Source organism: Euprymna scolopes, chromosome 36, assembly GCF_053919585.1.
Source record: "Euprymna scolopes isolate OS-2025 chromosome 36, ASM5391958v1, whole genome shotgun sequence".
Classification (NCBI taxonomy): Eukaryota; Metazoa; Mollusca; class Cephalopoda; order Sepiida; family Sepiolidae; genus Euprymna; species Euprymna scolopes.
The window spans coordinates 10,501,761-10,523,353 of NC_136517.1; the positions used below are offsets into that span (position 1 = coordinate 10,501,761).

The window sequence follows — 21,593 nt, forward strand, 5'->3', positions numbered from 1 at the left end:
ATTATTAAATGATGAGTTATATAATCATACACCAAGATGTTTCATGTTCCTACATTATCATCTTTCACATAATTTCATGTTCCTACATTATCATCTTTCACATTAAAAAAAAATGTGATTGCCTAATTAGATTGATTATCAAACTAACATTTCAGATTGTCATTTTAAAACTGAATTGTTCCAAAATTATATATATATATATATATATATATATATATACATATATATATATATATATATATATATATGTGTGTGTGTGTTTTATATTTTATTTTTTTATTACCGTTTTTATCTATTTAGTTACACATGTTTCGGTTGCCGAATCATATTTACAATCTAGCAACTTCGTCAGACTTTACAGAAAATCTGACGAAGTTGCTGGATCGTAAATATGATTCGGCAACCGAAACATGTGTAACTAAACAAATAAAACGGTAATAAAAATAAAATACATTTGCTCTGCAATAGTATTGAGCACTCTCTTCAGGTTTTTACTAGTTACCATTTTTGCTATATATATTATTTACTCTGGCAGACTTATTTAATCATTTGGCTTAACGTCCGTTTTACATGCTGGCATATGTTGGACGACTTTAAAAAACTGACCAAATTAGATCAGGTTAGGTGCTCATTCTGATATGGTTTTACTTAAAAAGTTGTAAAATAATTTCCACTCCCTTTCTTTGAATTTTTTTTTTTGAAACGCACGTTTTAATTATTCCACCTGATTTTGTTGGATGACATGATGTGATGCAAGACTGTCGGAAAGGGAAGGGGCGGTCATTTCTTACCTTGTTATAGCATGATTTTCATGTCTTCACATACTTTCCCTCCTCCACTACCCTACCTGAATTTCCAATCGAACATAATAAAAGATGAGTAGCCGGGTGAGATCTCCTCCACACACACACACACACACACACACACACACCCTTTGTATCCATTTAGAACCACTATACCAGCCTCCCCAACCCTTTTTTTCATCTCATTGTCTCTGCTTGTCAAACCTGTTTGAGGAAATAATTTTGCTTAATTTTTATTTATCCCCCCACACAGCAGCTCAGTGCATGGACATGTACTTTTTGAATCTCTCAAATCTTATACATATTCATTGTCTTATGATAACAATATCACTACTTTTATGGGGAGGGGTCAAATGGATATTCCACTTTGCTATTATTAGGTTGGTACAAAAACAATCGTTTTTTGATGTTCAACTTCATGTCAAAAACATTTTTGCACCAATCTATGTAAAAATAAAAAATTTTTAAAGGGATTTTCTACAATTCAATTTTTTTTTTCAACCGTCTTTATTCAGTTTTTGTATTCTCTCTCTCTCTCTCATATATATATATACACACACACATTCTTATAAATTTGAGTGGGGTACTGATATTCATATTGAAACCCGTTTTCTATTTATTTAAAAAGAAAATACAACTTTTATATATGGGTCGTGGAATTGCATTCATCTGCAAAAGATCTAGCTAATTTGCATATTCTTTTAAACATTCATTTTAATTCCCTATAAGCTCTTTCAGTTTTCTTATGGAATGATCATCTTTAGTTAACTATTACCTGTAATTCATGCAGATATTCTACATGATTTATACTTGCATAATATTTGCGTAAAATTGTTATAGTAAACACAAAACCGCTTTCTATATATTTATGTATGCGTATATAAATTTGTTTAAAAAATTTTGCCTACCAAACTCCTATCAGTTTTTGGTCTACAGACGCGATACTTAATATATAGGGTATTTGAACCCATGTGAAGCATATTTGGGTTTTAGCTGGGGAAAATCGGTGCAAAAAGTGAAAATGAAAGAAATGGAATTTGCTAGGTGAATGTTGTACGACTGCATAACGTAATAGCTATTGGTTCATGTTTTAATTTTTAGCCTGGCAGCAAACATGTCTTTTTAGCTCAGGCATTAACATCAAAGGAAAAAAGTAAATCCTAGCTAAAAGTTTTGGTTTTGATTCTCGGTGGTGGCGCACGAGTCTTTTTTAAATCATTACTATATATTGGGTTCAATATAATATAATAAAAAATACGAAAAGTGGATTAATCTAAATATCATATCTAAGCGTATTTTATGACTGGGCAATGCTGAGTGGCCTACTAGTATGTATGTATGTGTGTGTGTGTAATATATATATATATATATATATATAATGGAAGTTTTTAAGCTTTAAAACTTAAACTTTTAATTCATTGGAAAATTATTTTGCCAGTAAGTGGGTCAATTTCCTGCAATCGCTGAATCCATTTGCTCTTATAAATTCGCAAAAGTTCTGATGTTATTTCAAGGATCATCAGTTGTTTAGCATGAAACACTGTTTCGAGGATTTAAAACCAAAACAGTATATTAAATCATGGCTCCCCAGCAATGTTGATCAAACACTACCTCTCTTAAACAGAAGAATATAAATGTTCCGGATATTGGAACTTGTTTTTTTTTCTCCAGATTTAGTCAAAAAAATGTCTTCTCTTTGTTATCAGTCGCTGTCTTGTCTTTAAAAAAAAAAAAAAAAGCATTTGTTCTGACAAATTTGTTATATTTATAGGGTTCAGATGAATCCATTATACTAATAACTCCCATTTTTTTTTGTTATTAATATTTTATTTTATATACTTACATCAATATTTGCTCATAATATATATTTTTTTTTAAATATATAAAAATTAAAAATAATATATACACAAGATTTTATATATATATATATATATATATCTTATATTTTATATATTTATATATATATATATATATATACACACACACACTATACATTACTAATGTAGTTTTGCATTTCTTCTATTTATCAACTTTGATTAATTTAATGATTTAAAAGCGTCAGGATACCAAGCAAATGCTTTATTTAATTCACTAAATATTTTGATTTTTATCACCACCTTATTAAACTAGAGACTGGGAGTATGAAATCTATTAATTTTAAGGTAATGCGAGCTATTCTTAAAAACTGACATAATGTTCCCATAAAACGTATACATCATAGGGCATGTGCTATTTTATGTGGCATATAAACTATTTGAAAGGAAGAGTTTCAAACGTTTTACAGAAAAAAATTCCATCCTCAATTTTCATATCTAAATCTAAAAATGTAGCTCATAATTTTAATTCATTTGGAGATATTAAGTTTTTTTTTTTTCAAATCATTTATGCATATATGGTCGTCAATAAATCTTCTACAACCATAAGTGGATGATATGTGTGATCATTAATAAGAAATATTTATTCTAGTCTATATAAATACAGATTTGTAATCCCTATAATTTGAAATATTTTATTTCCTATTATTGAAAAATAAGATGATTTACAAGTATTTTTAACTACCTTTGGAAACACTAATCTTACCATTCTTTTTTTTTTTTTTTTTTTTTTTTTTTTTTTACCACTAAAATGTTTTCATTTTGAAAAGTCTTCATATTTATCTTTTTAGCCTGCAAAAGCTATATCCACAGTATTATTTAATAAGTTCTTAGGTATTTTTTTGTATATAAGGAACTAAAGTCATGTTATGGATTAGCATTTTTTTTTTTTTTTTTTAATTTATGCTACTTTTTCTACTGGATATGAATTATTTGCAACTTAAAATAGATTTATATATTATAATTATATAATTTCCTTTCCTTGTGAAAATAATTTTAATATTGCTCCCTTAAAAAAATACATCAAAAGTTAAACATTTTTACAGATTCACCTGTATTGAAAACATTTTCATTTACTACCGACAGAATTAGGGAACAAAAAAAATCACTGTTTTACTTTGTTCATTTTATAAAGAGATGGAGGGTTTAACTGTAGTCTAAAACATCAACTGTTCTGGTTTATTTAATGGCATTTGTCATTAGTTTCATTGATAGCTCAATACACTGTATTTATAGATGTAGATTGTGGGTTCAAATCTCATCTAGGATATAAGTATTTTTACTGATTTTGTCCCCAAATGCACTTAAACATTTCAAATCGGAATAATGAATAGATGTTTTTTTTTTTTTTTAATTATTATTGTATAGTTAGTTTTATTATTTTTTATTGTTGTCAAACAGTGTTATGAAGCAAGTGTATTAGAAATAGGTGGGGAAGATGCCGGAAAGTCTTTTAGTTTCTTCCATCGGACTGCCAGACTTTGGAATTCCTTCTGTTTTCTACTGATTGTACTAACCTGCAGCAGTTTCAATGTAACGTGAACAAACATCTCGCTGCTCAAATCCACACACTTTCCTGTTAGATACAATCCCAAATAGTAGCCCCTTACATTCCAATTGGCAATATGCTTTGTTTGGGGTGAAAGAGTTAAATGGATTTTTTTTCCCAAAAAGTACTCAATCCTAATAACAAGGAATATTTTAACATGTATTTTGTGTGATTAAAATATGGAGAAAAAATGTTTTAAGAAAACAAATGTTTAATTTATATTTAGTAAAAATATTTGAAACATTTTTATATTTTTTTTTTTTTTTTTTTTACTTGATGCATTTTTTATAACAGATTTAGTGTTTTTGTTTTCAAGTTTTTTGATTTGTTTGTTTGATCAAATTGATTTTGTGTGCCGTTGTGTATTTTTGAATTTTGTATACTTATGTAGATTTTATGTCCATAACCTACCTTAATAAAAAAAAAAAAAGCATTTTATTCAAGTATTTATATTCAAGCGAAACCTTTCTTAATGAACTTAATTTTGGATATAAAAACACAAATTCAACATTACACAATGGAAAAGTTTCAAATAGGAAATTCCTGGACTTGCTGGTTCATCATTGTGTTTGTGTAAATGTTTTCTAACCCTCCTTATTTTATAAGATTTATCCGACTTTTTTTTTTTTTTTTTTCAATATCAAAGATGTTCAACTCATTAACTGCTTTTGTGATGATATGCTTACTAACTCGACCATCTTTCTTTCTTCTCTAGACGTAGCACCTCGCACAGTAGTTTGGCCTCACGAAACTTGATTACTAAGGGGTAACACATATTGCTTTGACTAAATACCGAATTTTGACTTTTTTTTTTTTTTTTTTTTAATTATAATTTTTACCCGGTTCGGTTGCACCCTCTTTTTTCTAATTTCGGCCTTCTAACCTTGCACTTTTGAACTCTAAGAATTCTAACAAATACAAATTTGAATCTCTGAAATACTTTGCAATTAATGACTGATTTTAAGGATATTTTGCATTTTATTTTAAGTTTAAAGTGAATTTATTTCATAATGGGATTTAACATAAAAAAATATTGAAAGCGTTAAAACAGAAGTTAATAATTTAACAATACTAAATTATCAAAGAAAATAACCACTATAAGTAAAAAAAAAAAAAAAAAAAAAAAAATTAAAAAAAATCAATTTATAAAAGTTCAATTTTTATGCATTTTAAAATATAAATAAAACTGAAATGGAAATATTTTCGATAACAGAATTTGATGATTTATCAGTTAAATTAAGTTCGAACAGATTAGCTAACGTAAGAATAACAAATTATCAAAAAGAAAATGGCTGCAATGCATAAAAATGTGCATAAGTTACATTTTACGCATGTTAAAAAGTTCATGTAAACATTTACTTGATCTTCATTCGATTTTAAATTATGTTTCAATTGCCAAGTTTTAAAACTCTTGTGGATATATCCAAAACATCAAGAAGTTTTGTTTCAAACTTTTTATTTACTTATTTTTTTAATTTTATTTATTTTTTTTTTTTTACAAAGGAATCACCTCTTACCAATGCCAATGGGTTATTGAGTGCATGATAGTCATTGGGACAATAGCGTAGTAATCGTTAGTGTAAATTGTGGAAATCTGATAAATTGGATTACTTAAGGAGATGGCTCATCAAGAACTTGTTTACATTGGACTTGAAGATGATCATATTGTAATCAACGGGAAAGCAAGCAAACGGAACAGTTTGACAGGCATTCAGCTCTAAGATGAACATGTCCAATCAAAAAAAAGTAGTTTAGGAATTTATAAATTGTATGTTTTGATGACGTAAGAGCTACAGGAGCATTTAATATTTATTTGCAATTATTTTGACACTTTTAAGGGATTCTTGAATTTTTATATTTTACTTGTGCAGTTTTATTAAGTCTTAACCTTTATTCTGTTGACAGAATTATTTTGCAATTTAATCTTTTTAAAATATAATTTTATCATAGCTTCTAGACTACATAATGTTTGAAGTTTATGTGAAAGCAATATATATGAACTCTGTAAAAAAAATCGAGTTAGTTTAGTGCAACTATGTAATAAAATTGAATTTGGAATAAAATGAATTCTACACTTTCAAAAATGATGTCCCATTTAAGGAACACTGGTGGAAAAAACGGTTAAAAATCGGCTCTCCTGATTTGTCTACTGTTGGTGAAAGGCAAATATATTTGCATGCTAAAAAAAATGGGGACAAGTTTTAATGGTGGTTGGTATTTTCCCTTTCGGTGGTCTTTTAATCAGTCGTTGCTAATGAGCCAGGAAACCAGATTTCTATCTTCCAGTCGAGTCATATCAAAGACATAAAAAATGGTATTTGATGCTTCCCTCAGCGTTGCAAGATGAGGATCAAGAGTAAGTGGAGTAATTCTGAGAAAGGGGTGATATCTTTGATAAAAGTCCATCGCATTGAAGAGTAACATAAAATTGTCTAGTTTAACGTTTATTTTTATGCTGGCATTTGTTAACTTTTACCAATTGACTTCCAAACTATCTCTGGCCAGGTATTTATTTCTATTTCTTTTGGATCCATTTTTATTACACCCTTCCATGTTTTTCTGAATTTTCTTCTGCCAATTGACCCTGTTATTTCAACTGTTCTACATTTACTAACCCAAGAACTAGCAACAAAACTATAGGAATAAGAGGAACTATTTGTTGATCTACATTGTTTTTTTAATTTTATTTTTACAATAAATTCCTGTTAAAACTGTATCAAAAACCTGAAATTATGCATTTTAAGCAATATTTTGTGAAGTCTATCTTTTAAATACACATTTTAAATGCTGTTTGTCGCTATTATTTTTTAAATGATTTTAATGTTTTTGTAAACTGATTTTTATTTTTTTTATTACTTTTCAGTTATTTATATTTTTATATTTTTGTTTGCAACTTTTTAGTCTAATTTTTTTGTTTATATTTTATTGAAAATCTTTACGAATTTTTTTTTCTTATGCAGTTAGATTTTTTGCTTTTCTTTCAAATTTTTATGTCTAATTCAAGAAGTAAAAATAATTCATTAAAGATTTAGAATGAAAATATAATTGAATATCTTTTTATTACTTCATAAATCTAACATCAAATTTCCAGTAAATTTTGTTTATAAAACATTAATGTATTAACTCAACTGGAAATTTTTCTTTTTGGCTAATATAAAAAACACTGATATTTTTTATCGATGATAACCAATTAATATATAACACTAATCAAAATTTTATTAAATCTTGTTTCAAATAATTCCCCAATTGTGTTTACATTTTTGTCATTTATCTATGTTGAATCGTTTTGAATTAAGTTCAGTATAAAAACCATCCAAATTCCAGAAACACAACTGAAACTAGTAATGAAGAATTTTCTCCATGTTTACATCGATTTTTATCTTGTTTAAATTTGAATCTTTTGATACAACTGGTACTAAATTCTTGGCTCCTCCCCTTTTCAAAAAAAAAAAAATGCTACGTCACGTGATTAAAATTTTTTTTTTTTTTTTGTCTGACGAAAAGTTGCATATCTTTTCATGAAATTAACCGTATGCTACAAAAGCAAAAAAAAAAAAATAAATAGGGAGAAATATTTTTAATTTTCATATCACCACGACTTATAGTTAAAAAAAATACATTTTTTTTTTTTTAATGTATTTTTTTATGATTGAAGTTAAAGTTTAATAAATTTACATTATAAAACTTGAAAAATAAATTTTAGTCTGTGGCACAGAAGCATTTGCATCAATATTGTTGCACGTTTTTGAGTGATACATGGTTCAAAGTTGACATTCATGTCAAAATATCAGTGACTTAAGTTTCTAACAAAAAAAAAATTATTTTCTAAACCTCAAGTTCGTCTTGTAATATGAAAAAAAAAAAAAAAAAAAAAAAAAAAAAAAGAATTACTCGATGCCTTTTTTTTTTTAAATCTAATATACGGTTGATTTCATGACAAGGAAGTATGCTTTTTCATTAGATAGTGTAAAAAAACAAAATCACATAATCTCATTGTTTTGACATGAGAAATTTTACAAGAATAGCCAAATTTCATACAATATTAATCTTAATACCGCTACATTTTAACTATTCATTCACGCCTTTCGATAGTTTTCCATTAGAATAATTCTTTCAAAAATTTAATAAAAATTCTATACATTTGAACGCTTTCGTCTTCAAACATTTCTATAATTTTTGTTACATTTTTTTGTTTTTTTATTATCTTTATCGCATCAGTCAAAAACCTGGATGCGACATGACCCCATCTGATGATACGGACTCTGGGTATTGTTGGTTTTAACAATTAACTTATGTTCTGAGGCAAAGTGAGAAAATTAGCATTTAAATAAAAAAATTTGTAAAAAAAATTTTTTTAAAAACTGCAACAAAGTTTTTATTTGTCGTCTATGGCAAACTTTGATTCAATGGTGTATAAAGTTGACAATTTTGTTACTCCATCAGCTAAAATTGAAAACAAACTGTAATGAGTATCAAAGAAGAAAAAGAAAATTTTTAATCTGGTTAGGATTCTTGAGGATAATGAGAAAGATGAAGGGGGTATCTCATGAAAGTTGAGGTTAACCAAATGCCTTTTGACCAGGAGCAAAGTGTCGTGTCTGTTTTGATACAACACTTCATCTTTTCTGCCCTCCGTCAGTGGAGAAGAAAACTTTTAGACTGAAGTATTTTTTTTTTTTTTTTTCAAATTAGATTTTCCAGACATTTAAAAACCGACCTTGTGTCTAACTCTGCCCTTGTGAAAAGGCAAGTAAATATGGACGTACTCTAACTGCAGAATTTTTAATGGCGATTTCCCAGAATCCTATTGGTTCTCTAAAACATCTCTAAAAGTTCTCCAATACATATTCTTGGTTATTGTAATATAAAACTAGCGAGACCTGTGGAAATTCCGCAGGGGATTCATTCATATGTAATATATTGATGTTGGCATTCTGTAGATGTTCAGTGTAAATGCAGACGCTCTGATATTATTGTAGCTTTTTTTGTTAAAACTGCAAAAGTATTTATCTAAGCTAGCACAAACACTCAGCAGAGTCCGGTCGTAAAGTATGTTTAAATATATTTTAATTCTTGCAGATTTCGTATATATTATTATAAAGTTAATGTTCTATCAATTTTTATATATTATAAAGTTGCAATTTCAAAAGTTTGAATCGAAACCAAAACATATGAAGAATTCTTAGTAAAATTATTTATTACAAGAAATAGAAGTGCATATCAATTAAACGATCTGGATGTAAGCGTGACACAGAAAATATAGACGTCATCATAGCTAATCTGTTATGTTAAAAAAAATATCAATTATTGTGAATATATTTACTCATGTCTGTATGGTGACTTTGTGAAAACTTAAATATTGTTCTGTTAAACTGGTCATTCAAAAATATTGTTACCATGTGAAAGGCAAAAATAAAACGAGAAAATTATGGTTTATAATTTCGTTTTTCTGCATCACGTTCTGTATTAGACCACTTTATGGAACATACAAGAAGCATGATCATGTGAAACGGCACTAACCCTATTTGGGTTTAACTGGCTTCTTCCAAAGGAGAAAGTTTCATAGGAGTATGAAATTCACAAGCAGTCCCCAGTCCCGTGACAATATTAGGTATTTGTAACTCTTGCAGGGTGGTGTCAATGCCCTACATTCAGTGCCTGGAATTCCTGAATTAATCATCCTTTTTTTAATTTTTAATTTTTTATTTTTATTACATTTTCACCCCAAACAAGGCACATTGCCACTTTGGTGTAGGGGGCTACTATTAGGGGCAACAACTACTGGGGTACTATGTAGGGATTTGGGCAGCAAGATGTCGGTTCACGTTGCACTTGAACTTCTGCACGTCAGTACAGTTGGGGAAGCAGGGACCTGGAATGGAATTCCAAAGTCTAGCGGTTCTAGGGAAAAAACTACTAGAGTAGAAAGATCTTTCACATCTAGGGATCTCTACAGTGTGGGGGTGGGATTTTGCAGCCTGTCGGGTCTATCAAGGTTGTTCACGTCGTGGGGGCACAAGTGCTTGGAGTTCGTTAAAGCATTCACCATTAAAATACTTGTAGAACAGGCAGAAGGATGCAACGTCTCATCGATGGGGCAGAGGCTGAAGCTTAGATGCCAGTTCAGGGCCTATCAGATTTGCAACTCTCTTTTGAACCTTGTCAAGGAGCGAGAGACTAGTAGCTGATGCACCAGCCCTTTTAGTAATAACAAGACTCAACGTTGCTTAACTTTGGTTATCTGATGGGAATGTGGTTATGCCATAGAAGCATGATTGGAGGCATATTGATAAGCGTTTGATTTGTCAGATTCTGGAATGAAATTAACTCTACTATATTTGAACTGCATAGAATAACATTCAGGCTTTTCCCTGAATATAAATTAAAACGGGTAGTTTTGTCGTGGAAAATGACAAATTAAACAAAGCAAAGATGTCTGGTTAAATACGAGACATTTTCATTGGTTTGTCTTTCAATATAGTTTCTTGTATATTGTTTTTCATATTTTCAGATGTAGTTGACTTAATTTCCTAAAACAAAATTTCTGAATATCAAATATTGTCAATCATTCTTTTCAGTTGCTCTATGAATTCCTAAAGAGTATAATGGATTGTGACTTTGCAGTAGTTTGTAACACAAAATCGTTCACTAATATCTTTGTATCGACCCCGCATAATGACTTTTGCTCCAACATGTTTGTCAGTTCAACTGTCAAATGCATCATGTTTGTATTGGCTGAGCCGGTTGCATCAGTGAAAAAAAAGTGTCAGCAAATAGTTGCTCAAACTTCTTTGCCTAGCTCTAGTCATTATTACATGTATGTTCAGAAAGTCTGATGTTTGTTGCAGTCAATTATAAGAATGATCAATTATATACACCGATTTTGATTTTTTTTTTTTTTTTTTTTTCTTGCTTGGTATCCGCTGTGAATTCAATCAAAATATGAAGAATTTGAATGCAAAATATAAGCGCCATTTTCAAAATTGCAACAAATGTTGCATTTCAATGCTCTGCTACACCTCAAAATCAGATTTGACATAATTTGATATAGCTGGTTTTAATATATATATATATATATATATATATATATATATTCAAAATAGTAACATAACATATTTACAGATGCAATCCCATCCTGAAAAATTTGAGATAGAGGATAAACATTTGAAGGAATTTAAATCATGAAAAATAAAAATTTACAGAATTTATTGTTCAAAAACAATTTCTGCTGTATCTCTTTTCTTTTGAACAAATTTGCAAAATTTTTATTTTGTATCATTTAAATACCTTCATATATAGTTTACATTTGATATGTTTGTCCTTCTTTAATTTTTCAATTTAAAGAAAATTGGATTTGTTTTGCATTCAGACTTTCAACATGATATACAATTTATAAAAAAAAATGTTAAAATAGTTTCTCACTTTGTCCTGGATCAACCTATCTATAGGCTTTTGCCATTTGAGCATAAATACGCCATCTTCCCTGCCCACTAATATCTTTCAATTTTGGAACTGTTCTGGGTCAAAAATAATACTTTTGTTAATGTGCCTGGCTGCTGAACTATGGGGGCTGTCTTTTTGCATTTTGCTTAAAAATTAAATCTTATTTTCACTGGCAGCCTATAGAGATATCACCTGGCAGCATGTGAAAAGTTAATTTTTTTTTAAAAACAAAAACTGCAAAATTATTTCAGCTAATTAGCATAAATTGCCTACAAATCGCCATTTTTTTTTTTTTTTTTTTTTTTTTGCACAATACAACTTTCAGTTGCTTGTAGATAATAGCGATAAGAAATTAAAAGAAAAATCATTGAGTTTTGCCAATCTTTTTCAATATTCTTATATTTCAATGGTTTTGGCTCCTTATGAAAGAAATATATATATTCCTACTCTATAAAATTGTTTGACAGATTTTTAAAATTTGGGCTTTAATAGCTTTTAAGCTAACAAATCAGCCTTTAATTCTGACTAGACAATTTTAATTATTGTTGTATGATGTTATTTGCTATAAGTTAACATAATTAAGTATTTTGTTTTTCATAAAATATTTAATCCAACTCGGCAGTTTTCTATGTAAAAATTCTTAAAATCACCTTTTAAAAGAAAAAAATCAGCTACTGGAAATACATCCTAAAATAAGTTTAAACGTAATGGATCCCAGCTAACGCCCATGCCAGTACATCTAATGAATGATAAAATAATTTTAAAGAATAGATATATTTGTCTAGATCTATTGGGATCAAGAAATTGAATCAAGTTTTTCATCTGTTATTTTATGTCTTCGGTGTTTCTAACATTTTCTTTTTGATTCATTTGAAGTCTCATTTCTTTACAAAAATCTTTTCCGTTTAGACAATTTTTTCAAGTATCCATTTTGTTTGTAAAAACTCTTAACGTTTGTCTACTTATTTCAAATGGGAATTTTAATTTTGGAAAACTGCAAGTGAAAAGTATTTTTAATTAACTTTTATCGTATTTATGCTAAATATATCTAAATGTATTTCAACCACATTCTCTTTATTTATGGATAAATTAGTCCTAAACTTATATCTAGCTATATATTATACTAATTGTGAGTTATTTAACGTTTGTTTGCCTAAGGCTTTTCCAATATACTGTAATAATATAAAATAGATGCGAATGTTATGATTCACTGGAGTTACATTTATTTCTCTTAGCAATTTCTGTATATCTCTTGCGTTCTCACTCTGTTGATTCAACTATTCACTAAGATTTCATAATAGTTCTGAATATTTAGAGAAAGCGCACCTCCCGTTAATTTACATGGATGTTTGTGGGGTATAAAGTATGACGTTCCAAAAGTAATGCCTCTTGTTTATTATTCCATCCAAATGGATTCGAAGGGATTGCAAATTGCATTCTTATTATGATTGAACTAAAATGCATTCATGATGTGAAAGTTTCATCTCTGTTGCAGATATTGACGGTGTGAGACTCTAAGAAAGCAACTCCTTTCCTGGAAATGTGTCAGAAGCAGAGATGCATCATTGAATTTGTAGTAAAAATGCATTGAGAATGGTGGCGACTATGCAGAAAAATAAATTTCGGAGCACAAAAGGTTGCTAGTTTTAATGGTACCACTCCAGTCTTCGTAACTCTTCAACTTTTTTAATCAAAAAAAAAAAAAAAAATAGGTTTTACATTTTCGAACTACCCTCATACATAGCAAAATAAGTTTAATGTAATAGTTATAACTAGTAGGACCTATGTTCTGATGTTACCCAGTGGAAATGACCCAATATTAAGAGATTCGGTACCCCCCCCCCAAAAAAAAAAATAAATAAATAAATGAACCTATGATTATCTATTGCATTATCATATGTGAGTCAAGTAAATTACTATGGATAAACAGCAAAAAAATATTAACTGATGATGGCGGTTGTTAGTGGTAGCTACTGTTGGCTCTGGAAAATTGCAGACACTGCCCCAAATGAAGTCATGTGGCTTCCACTGGCTGTCATTGTTGGCGCTGGAGGTTACTGGTGATTAGTGTTTTTTAGGGCCGTTACTTGCCTTTACAGCTGCCACTGTTGGTTCATGCTGGTCACTATTGGTCACTGGCTGTTATGGCCAATATAGCTTAAATTTAACTGCCTCAAAATTAAATTGTTGGTCACTGGCGTGTAGTGGTGTATTGACGTCTTTTGAGGTGCTTGGAATGTTGACTGTCAGTTTAATGGAGTGATAAAATGAAATAATCACAAATGTGCATAATATTTGAACCTTATGAAATTTCTGGTAACGGTGTAAACTGGGATAGGAGGAGGATATAACAATGAGTGAGGAAGTATTGTGCTACCACCTAATTAGGACTTGTTTGTAAGAGTGTTTCTTAAACTTATTGTAGGATTTGAGTAAATGAAATCGATAGATAATAATCAGAAAACACGTTTATGGCAGGTGGCATGGCTATTTTGGATTAATGTGTGGGCCCCAGTTTTACTAGGGTGAAATTTGGCTGAAAAGAGTTGATATGCCACAAAATAACATAACCGAACCTGTCAGCCAATATTCCTTAATGTGTATACTTTGTTTTATAATACTTCTTTGTAATAGTAATAGCAATTTGCCTGAAAAGGGTTAATATGCCACAAAATAACCAAACCAAACCTGTCATTCTATGTTTATTCAACCATTCCCTAATATTCCTTAATGTCTCCAGAAGCATTTAAAGAAAGATTGACTCTTTCCAGTTATGTAAATTAGGTAACAAATAATTGGTCGCTTTACTTCTATATCATCCATACAAACGATGTAGAAATGGAGAGACTTGTTATTTTAAGTTTTTAACACGCATTGCAGTTTATTTATTTTCAAATAAAATCAAAGTGGAACAAATAATAACGGATTCGTTGTGATCCAACGGGTCATGGGCATATCTACTGTATGACTAATTTATACATAAACATAATAGGGGAATGTTTGTGGCCAGTAGATATAATATGCTCCATTGTTGTTGGAGAAAATGGTTTCCACTTGGCATAATGGAATTGAATCATTTCAGTTATTAATATCATAAAAAAAATCTTTATGTAAATGCTTTTATTTAATATTTCCATTATTAGCAACAGATTTGGTAGAGAAGTTAGAGTACTATACAGTAACTATTAGCGTCCGTTTCAAATCTTGCCATGTATGGCCACATTGATTAGTTTTGAAAAAAGGAAACAACTGTATGTGGATGACTATATTTAATATGTATTAAACTGCAGTTAGTTCTAAAGCAAATGGGTGAAAAAAATTACATTTGCTTTTGCCAAAATTTTGCATAAATTTACACAAAATGGCTACAAATATTTTTGGTTTGTAACCTGTGCCTGTATTATTTCTACTCTTTTCTGCTGACATTGCTTTGTATAAATATACAATTCCAGTATTGTTTTACTCCATTCTGGTTGATATTTGATTTCATTTTTAACATTGCATTACCTGTTTAATTTTTTTCATTCTTTTATTATTTTATATAAAAAAATTATATTTTTTACCCAAAGTTTGAAACGTCTGGTTTTATTTATATTTTAATGTCAAATCTTTCATTTACCAATGTATCTTATTTTCTTGATTCTACAATTGAATGGTAAAAAAAATGAATTCATGGATTTTAGTTTTTCATTTATGCTGCAGGTTTTTTTTTTTTTTTTTTTTTTTTTTTTTTTTTTTTTTTTTGCTTAATTTATTCTTGTCAGCAGTTTTTTTTTTTTTTTGTTTTTTTTGTAAACCATAAAATGAATTTAAAGTCTTTTGTTATTGAAATGTTCAAATCAAATATGCACGAATTCCATGTGAATATTAATTCTATTTCTTCATGATTTTGTAAATCTGAATGAAATAGAGAAATAATTTAAAACGTTCAAAATCAATTATCACTTGATCTGCTGTAGTCTCAGCTTAAATTTCATTACATTTTTTTTTATTGTATACGAATAAAAAAGTTTACCAACTTTTGAATAACTTCACACTTGCTTTAATAATTAAATGATCTGATTTTGAATAACTTTTTATTGAACAAAACATTTTGGAAGTCTGTGTTAAAACTGAAACCATTTTAATCTGTAAATTATGTAACATTATCAACAAATGCAATGGTACATTCATTCATTTGAAAACCTCCACTGCGGATAATGTCTTAGTTCAAGTCAAGCATGTAGACTAATTTTGATTTTTCAATTTTCTTTTTTATTAAATACGACTGAGACATGTTTGCTTTTATGATCTTGAATAGTTGCGCATCTGCAAAATATATTTTTCCTTTTATATAATAATTGATCAAATATCGGTTTGTTTTTACCTGATCATGGTTGACGGAATGAGAACAATCTTTCTCCAATGATTAAATAAAAATGTTCGGTTTTTGGAAATTTTATTTCTACATTCGCAAAGATGCACCCAAAGAAAGTGTGAGGTTGCACTAGCTAAAATGTGAATGCAACATCCAAGATGATGACGACGATGGCTAAATGGTTAACTTTTATTAGAAGGAAAGCTGAATGATTTACTTGTTTTTCAATACATAAAAAACAAAGAAATGTGTTGGGCAGAGGTGAAAGATGGGAGAGGGGGTGTTAAAAAAAAATTTGGAGAAGGAGAGCCGGATTTAAGCGATAGAATAGATAGAAAATAAAGATGTTACACACATTTTTTTTTTAACCTCTTTGATTATATTTTTAATGTTCCTGGATAATGTTGGGTATCCCTGCTGAAATGATTCTAAAACATGGAATTACAGAAGTGTGTTTGTTTTGGTATTGACCAGACAAAAAAAAAAAATCAAAATCAGACGCTTCAAATAATTGTTATTGAGAGCCACACATAACCAATGTCCCAAGTGAGAGATCTAGTAAGTTTCCATGCAATGAAATATGTAAACGGACTACCTTGTCATTCTTTTGGACCTACATAATTCTGTAACACCCTTTTAAGGTTATGTTTTTTTAATAAGATTCCATTATTTTTAAAGAACATTAAGGCATTTTTATTCTAACAAATCCATTGGGAATTGGAAGACATCTATTCAAATGTCTACTTCAAATGGCATTCATTTCCTGATATTTATTTTAAGAAATAACAGACGGGTGAACACAAAATACTGAAGCAGTTAAAATAAATGCAACAATGTCATAATTGCGTTTTTCAAAAGAATGATATTTTACAAAATGATGTATGAAGGGAATTTTAAAAATCAGTGGCATAATTTAAGGATTATGTGTGTAAATTGTGTGGGGTTATTTTTGTAACCGTACTCCATTTCTAAGTCTTTATGGCTCATTTCTTTTCCTGCATGACATTATCTTTGCTTTGTGCTGATCATATTTATTTGCTTGTATTCAATCTGTTGTTTTTTTTTTTATCTGAAAAAAAAGGGGGCCAAACATTCACATGATGATTATCGAGCTCTCCCCCATTTTAGTTATCAAAGGAACCCTTGACTATCTTTATGGCCAGATCTATTTTCTGACCCTTGCCCCTATGACTTTTATATTTGTTCGGTATCTTTTTTTTATAGTTTGGTTGATTGTAGCAACATCAAGCCCAGGCTTATTTTACCTAAGGTTCCATCACAGGGATAGCGTTTATATCTGAGATGTAGAAATAACAATACACTATCACGCACATTGAATGCCTTATTTATGGTAAAGAATGTTGAGTAATATTGACTTCAATGGTTTATAGTTCAGGATTGAAGCATTTGTTTATAGAATTTTATTTTTTTTTACACGTATAGAAAATAATCTCTGAATGTCTATGAATGTTTTCATATTGAAGCAATGATTAATATTGAAATTTAACAAAAATGAAAAGTTATGTTATAGATTTTGCCAAACACTTTGTGAAAATAGACAACATGGAGGATCTGATTAGCATCCTGTAATAGTTGGCCCTTATTTCAGGTAACAGAAAACAAAACTGACCAAATACAGGAAAATATATATGATCACAAACCAAAAATCATGGAGAGAAAGAAATGATCACAAAACCTGATGAAAAAAATAACCCCGCACAATGAGACTCGTTAGCACATATAAAACGTAATCCTCAAGTTATGCCATCGGTTTTGAAAATGTTCTGCATACATCATTCTTCAACTGCTTGTCTAGAACATGTCATTCTTTTGAAAAACACTATTGTTAGATTTTGTTTTAACTATTTCAGTGTTTTGTACTCGCCCGTCTACAATTGCTTAAAATAAAAATATAATTAACGAAAGAAAGGAAGGAAATTAGACAAGTAATGGAGTGATATTACAAAAGCAATTCTGGTCACACAGGGTCTCCTTTGCACATATAGAACATAATCCACAAGTTATTAGTTATTCCATTGATTTTCCAAACATTTTATGTTTGAATTCGAAGTGTTTTCAGTTAAGAATTTATTTTTTTTAATTTGTACATTTTTATGATTTCTTTTTTATGAGTTTTTCTACAAATATTGGAAGAGTCACTGGACTATTAAATTTGGCACTGTATTGTGTTCATTTTTATTTTAAACCATAACAAAACATCAAATGATCAAAATTTGACTTTACATATTTTTATCTTTTTTTTTCCTTCAGTTCCAAAGAACCAGTTTGGAATCAAGGTGAGTCTCATTTTTTTTTGTTCTATACATTTTCTCAAGTTAAAGAAAAGTAAACTTCTATGAATCTTCATTGTACAACATTTTTGACTGGCGATTCTATTGTTGGCATTAGTTCTTTCCATGCTTTCTAGAATCGGGTACTTACATGATAAACCACGTGACCATGATTATCTATAAGAGTGATATTTCTTTAGAACTGATTGGATTCCAACTTGACCCACTCAGTTGTTGTTCACTTCAACATTGTATTTAACATTTCTAGACATTCTCCCATTAATTTAGTTATCCCACCCAAGAGATCTTAACTAATGGGAGAATGTGTAGAAAACGCTTTAAACACTTCTGAAAAAGGATGCAGTTTGAAATGTAACTGTTAGATTAATCATAGATTGAAATGATCTCTTGGCCCTTTTTAGTATCAATTTTATCTTTCATATACATTTTGTAAAACCTAACCACCCACACCTTTGCCACACATCCATTTTGTGAATATGAGCATTTATAACTAGAAACGACCAATAATACTTTTGAATCTTTGTGTAAATGTTTCTTGAAGGAAGATATTGAAATCTAAAACTAAAAAAATAATTGCTATTGAAACTTTAACCATAATTTCTTCCCATACACACCACAAATGTTTTTTGTAAATGTGATTACTGACAATTGTTAAAGATCACAGCCAGAGCAAAATTCGAGAAAAATTCTGTATAGACATTGAAAATTTTCTGTTTTTGTTGAATATTAATACATGAGGAATCATTTTAGAGTTAAAATCCATTTATTATTACTTGCATTCTGCTTTCTCCCACACCATTTAATATTTCACGGATGTTGCATGCTATTGATATTTACAACTTCCAATTTCCCATTCTTTTCAACATAAATCCTTTTTACACTCTTAATTCTTTCTGTGTAAATTAAGATTAGAAAATGCTGCACTTTGACCTCTTATTTTATTTTTAAGTTCAAAATTAGGAAATGCAGACCATTTTCTGCACCTTTGCTCACTTTCTACCAGAATTGAAATTGCTTCTCAGACTATAATATTAACGAGATTGAGAAGCCCTGTCTAAGAATAAAGATTACTAAAAAAACAGGACAATACATTCTACTTAAGACGTACTTAAAGACAAATCAACTTTTTTTTACATTTCAGAATTTTTTTAGATAAGAATTGATAATTTTGATTATTTCGATTCTTCAGACTACTGTTCTGATCTTGAGTGTTATTGTCACTACGTTTCGGCTGATGTAACCGCTGATCTTCTTCAGGTGTATTTTGTTGACCTCGGGGAATCTACGCATAATTTTGAATGAAACCCATGATTGGATAGAGGTCCTAAGTAATTCGCAATTATATTTTCGGTTGGCTACACTCAGGATTGAACCTTCAACCTTCAGAAGAATATTACTTTTACAACTAAATTTTTTACTCTAATCACTGCGCCACAGGTTCTTGTGGACAATTCTAGTATGAATTTTAGGGGCCTTAAACTTTTTATTTCTAGTTGTAATTTTCACTGTTCACTACATATTAATCATATATATATATATATATATATATATATATATGACAAGTCTATATTCCAAATTTCATGATGTTGACCATCTTACAAATTATTTCTTTGATTCCCTTGACATTTACAGTTCTTGACAGTAACTGTTTCATAGCACAAAATCATTTAATATCAATCAAAGAATCTATTTTGCCCTTAACTCATCAGAAGTAGCAACTATCAATCCACCAAAAGAAAATAAATAATAATAAAATTGGAAGAGAAGTTGAAATCGCCTTATTAGCTTACCTCACACCATTCTGTCTATAATTTTGACTTCGTCTTATAAGAGTAGATGGTCCCCCTTTTCCTTCCATATATGATCAACCATACTTGACTTTTCAATCTTTCCACGTATTAAAACTTTTTTGCTGTGAAAATAACACTTAAAATGACAACAGTAATCTGAAGAATTTAAATAATACGAATGAGCAAATAATTTAAATGCAATTTTTTTACAATAAAAGTCCAAATACTTTGCCATGTGCTTTCTTAGCATGATTGTGTGTGTACATTTTTTTATGCTTTAAATGTGTTTAAAAAATTTTATAAATAAAATAATGCTTTTAATAAATTTCCCAATCTTTAATTTTGCCTTTTATTTCATGTATTTAATTTTAAAAAACATATTACCAACACTTGATAGAATAAATACACTGAACACAAGGTTTTATTATCTCTCTCTCTCTCTCTCTCTCTCTCTCTCTCTCTCTCTCTCTCTCTCTCTCTCTCTCTCTCTCTCTCTCTCTCTCTCTCTCTCGTAAATGATTAACAAAGAAAGCATTTTTTTTTTTTTTTTTTCATTTTTTATTTTGAACTTGTTATGAGGTGATATCACTATAATTGAAAATATTCAAAATTTCTGATCATAAAAATTATCCATTTAAAGAAAATAGATTAATATTTAGTTTGCTTTAAATAAGTGTGTGTGTGTGTGTGTGTGTATATAATCTCATAGCTTTAAATTTTAAACCTTTTAGTGGATTTATTTTTTCTTTTAAACATTACTGTTTACCGAGGCAGAGAATTTATTTTTTTTTTACAATTTGGATATAGACAAAAATACCTAATGACCCATTTGGGTCACATGCACGGCATACTATACTACAGGCTAATTCATGGCACAACTGAGAAGCACAACTGGAGACCTGTTAATAAATGTTTGATTTTTCAGAGCTTTATTTGGCAAATATCGTCTGCTTCAACAATATTCATACTAAGTGTATTTTCACAAATTTGAATTGAGGCTAATTTTCTTAACATTCAACAAACTTGCTCATTTCTCATATAACTTGTTATTCTCTGACTGGATAAGTGGTTAATGAGATGGACTGAAAACCTGGATATTTCAACTTTGAATCTAATTCGCTCAACAGAAACACTTTGATCACTCTAATTTAACCTTGTGTTTAACCTCCTGGAGACGAGGTAAATAAAATAACTTTTTTAAAAAGTAAATAAAATTTAGAAGTAAAGAGATTTATTATTTCGTCATCAGATTTACATGTTTGTGATGATTTCAGACACATTTAAATTAGAAGGGATCTCTGAAAAAATAGTTAATTTTTCTTTAAATTTTCAGATATTAAGAAATATTCGTGGTTGAATCGGCAGAAAGGAGGCCTGAGATAAATACATAGATAACTGAAGAGTGATGGGTGACTTGTTGGTTATAAATTGTCATTTATTAGAATAATTAAAACAATGATTTTTA

At 29.2% G+C, this 21,593-nt stretch overlaps 1 protein-coding gene across 20 annotated transcripts in view; it reads left to right on the plus strand.

Moving 5' to 3' along the window:
• LOC145260330 (echinoderm microtubule-associated protein-like 2) overlaps positions 1 to 21,593 on the plus strand; it is a 488,936-nt gene that overhangs the window by 345,686 nt on the left and 121,657 nt on the right. For 12 of the 20 annotated variants that reach the window (XM_080118228.1, XM_080118235.1, XM_080118233.1 and 9 more), the window contains one exon: positions 18,298 to 18,323. In XM_080118228.1, the coding sequence (XP_079974354.1) occupies positions 18,298 to 18,323 (26 nt within the window). Of the gene's footprint in view, positions 1 to 4,941; positions 4,993 to 18,297; positions 18,324 to 21,593 lie in introns of all 20 variants that reach the window. The other 8 variants (XM_080118225.1, XM_080118231.1, XM_080118223.1 and 5 more) reach the window with 1 other exon arrangement.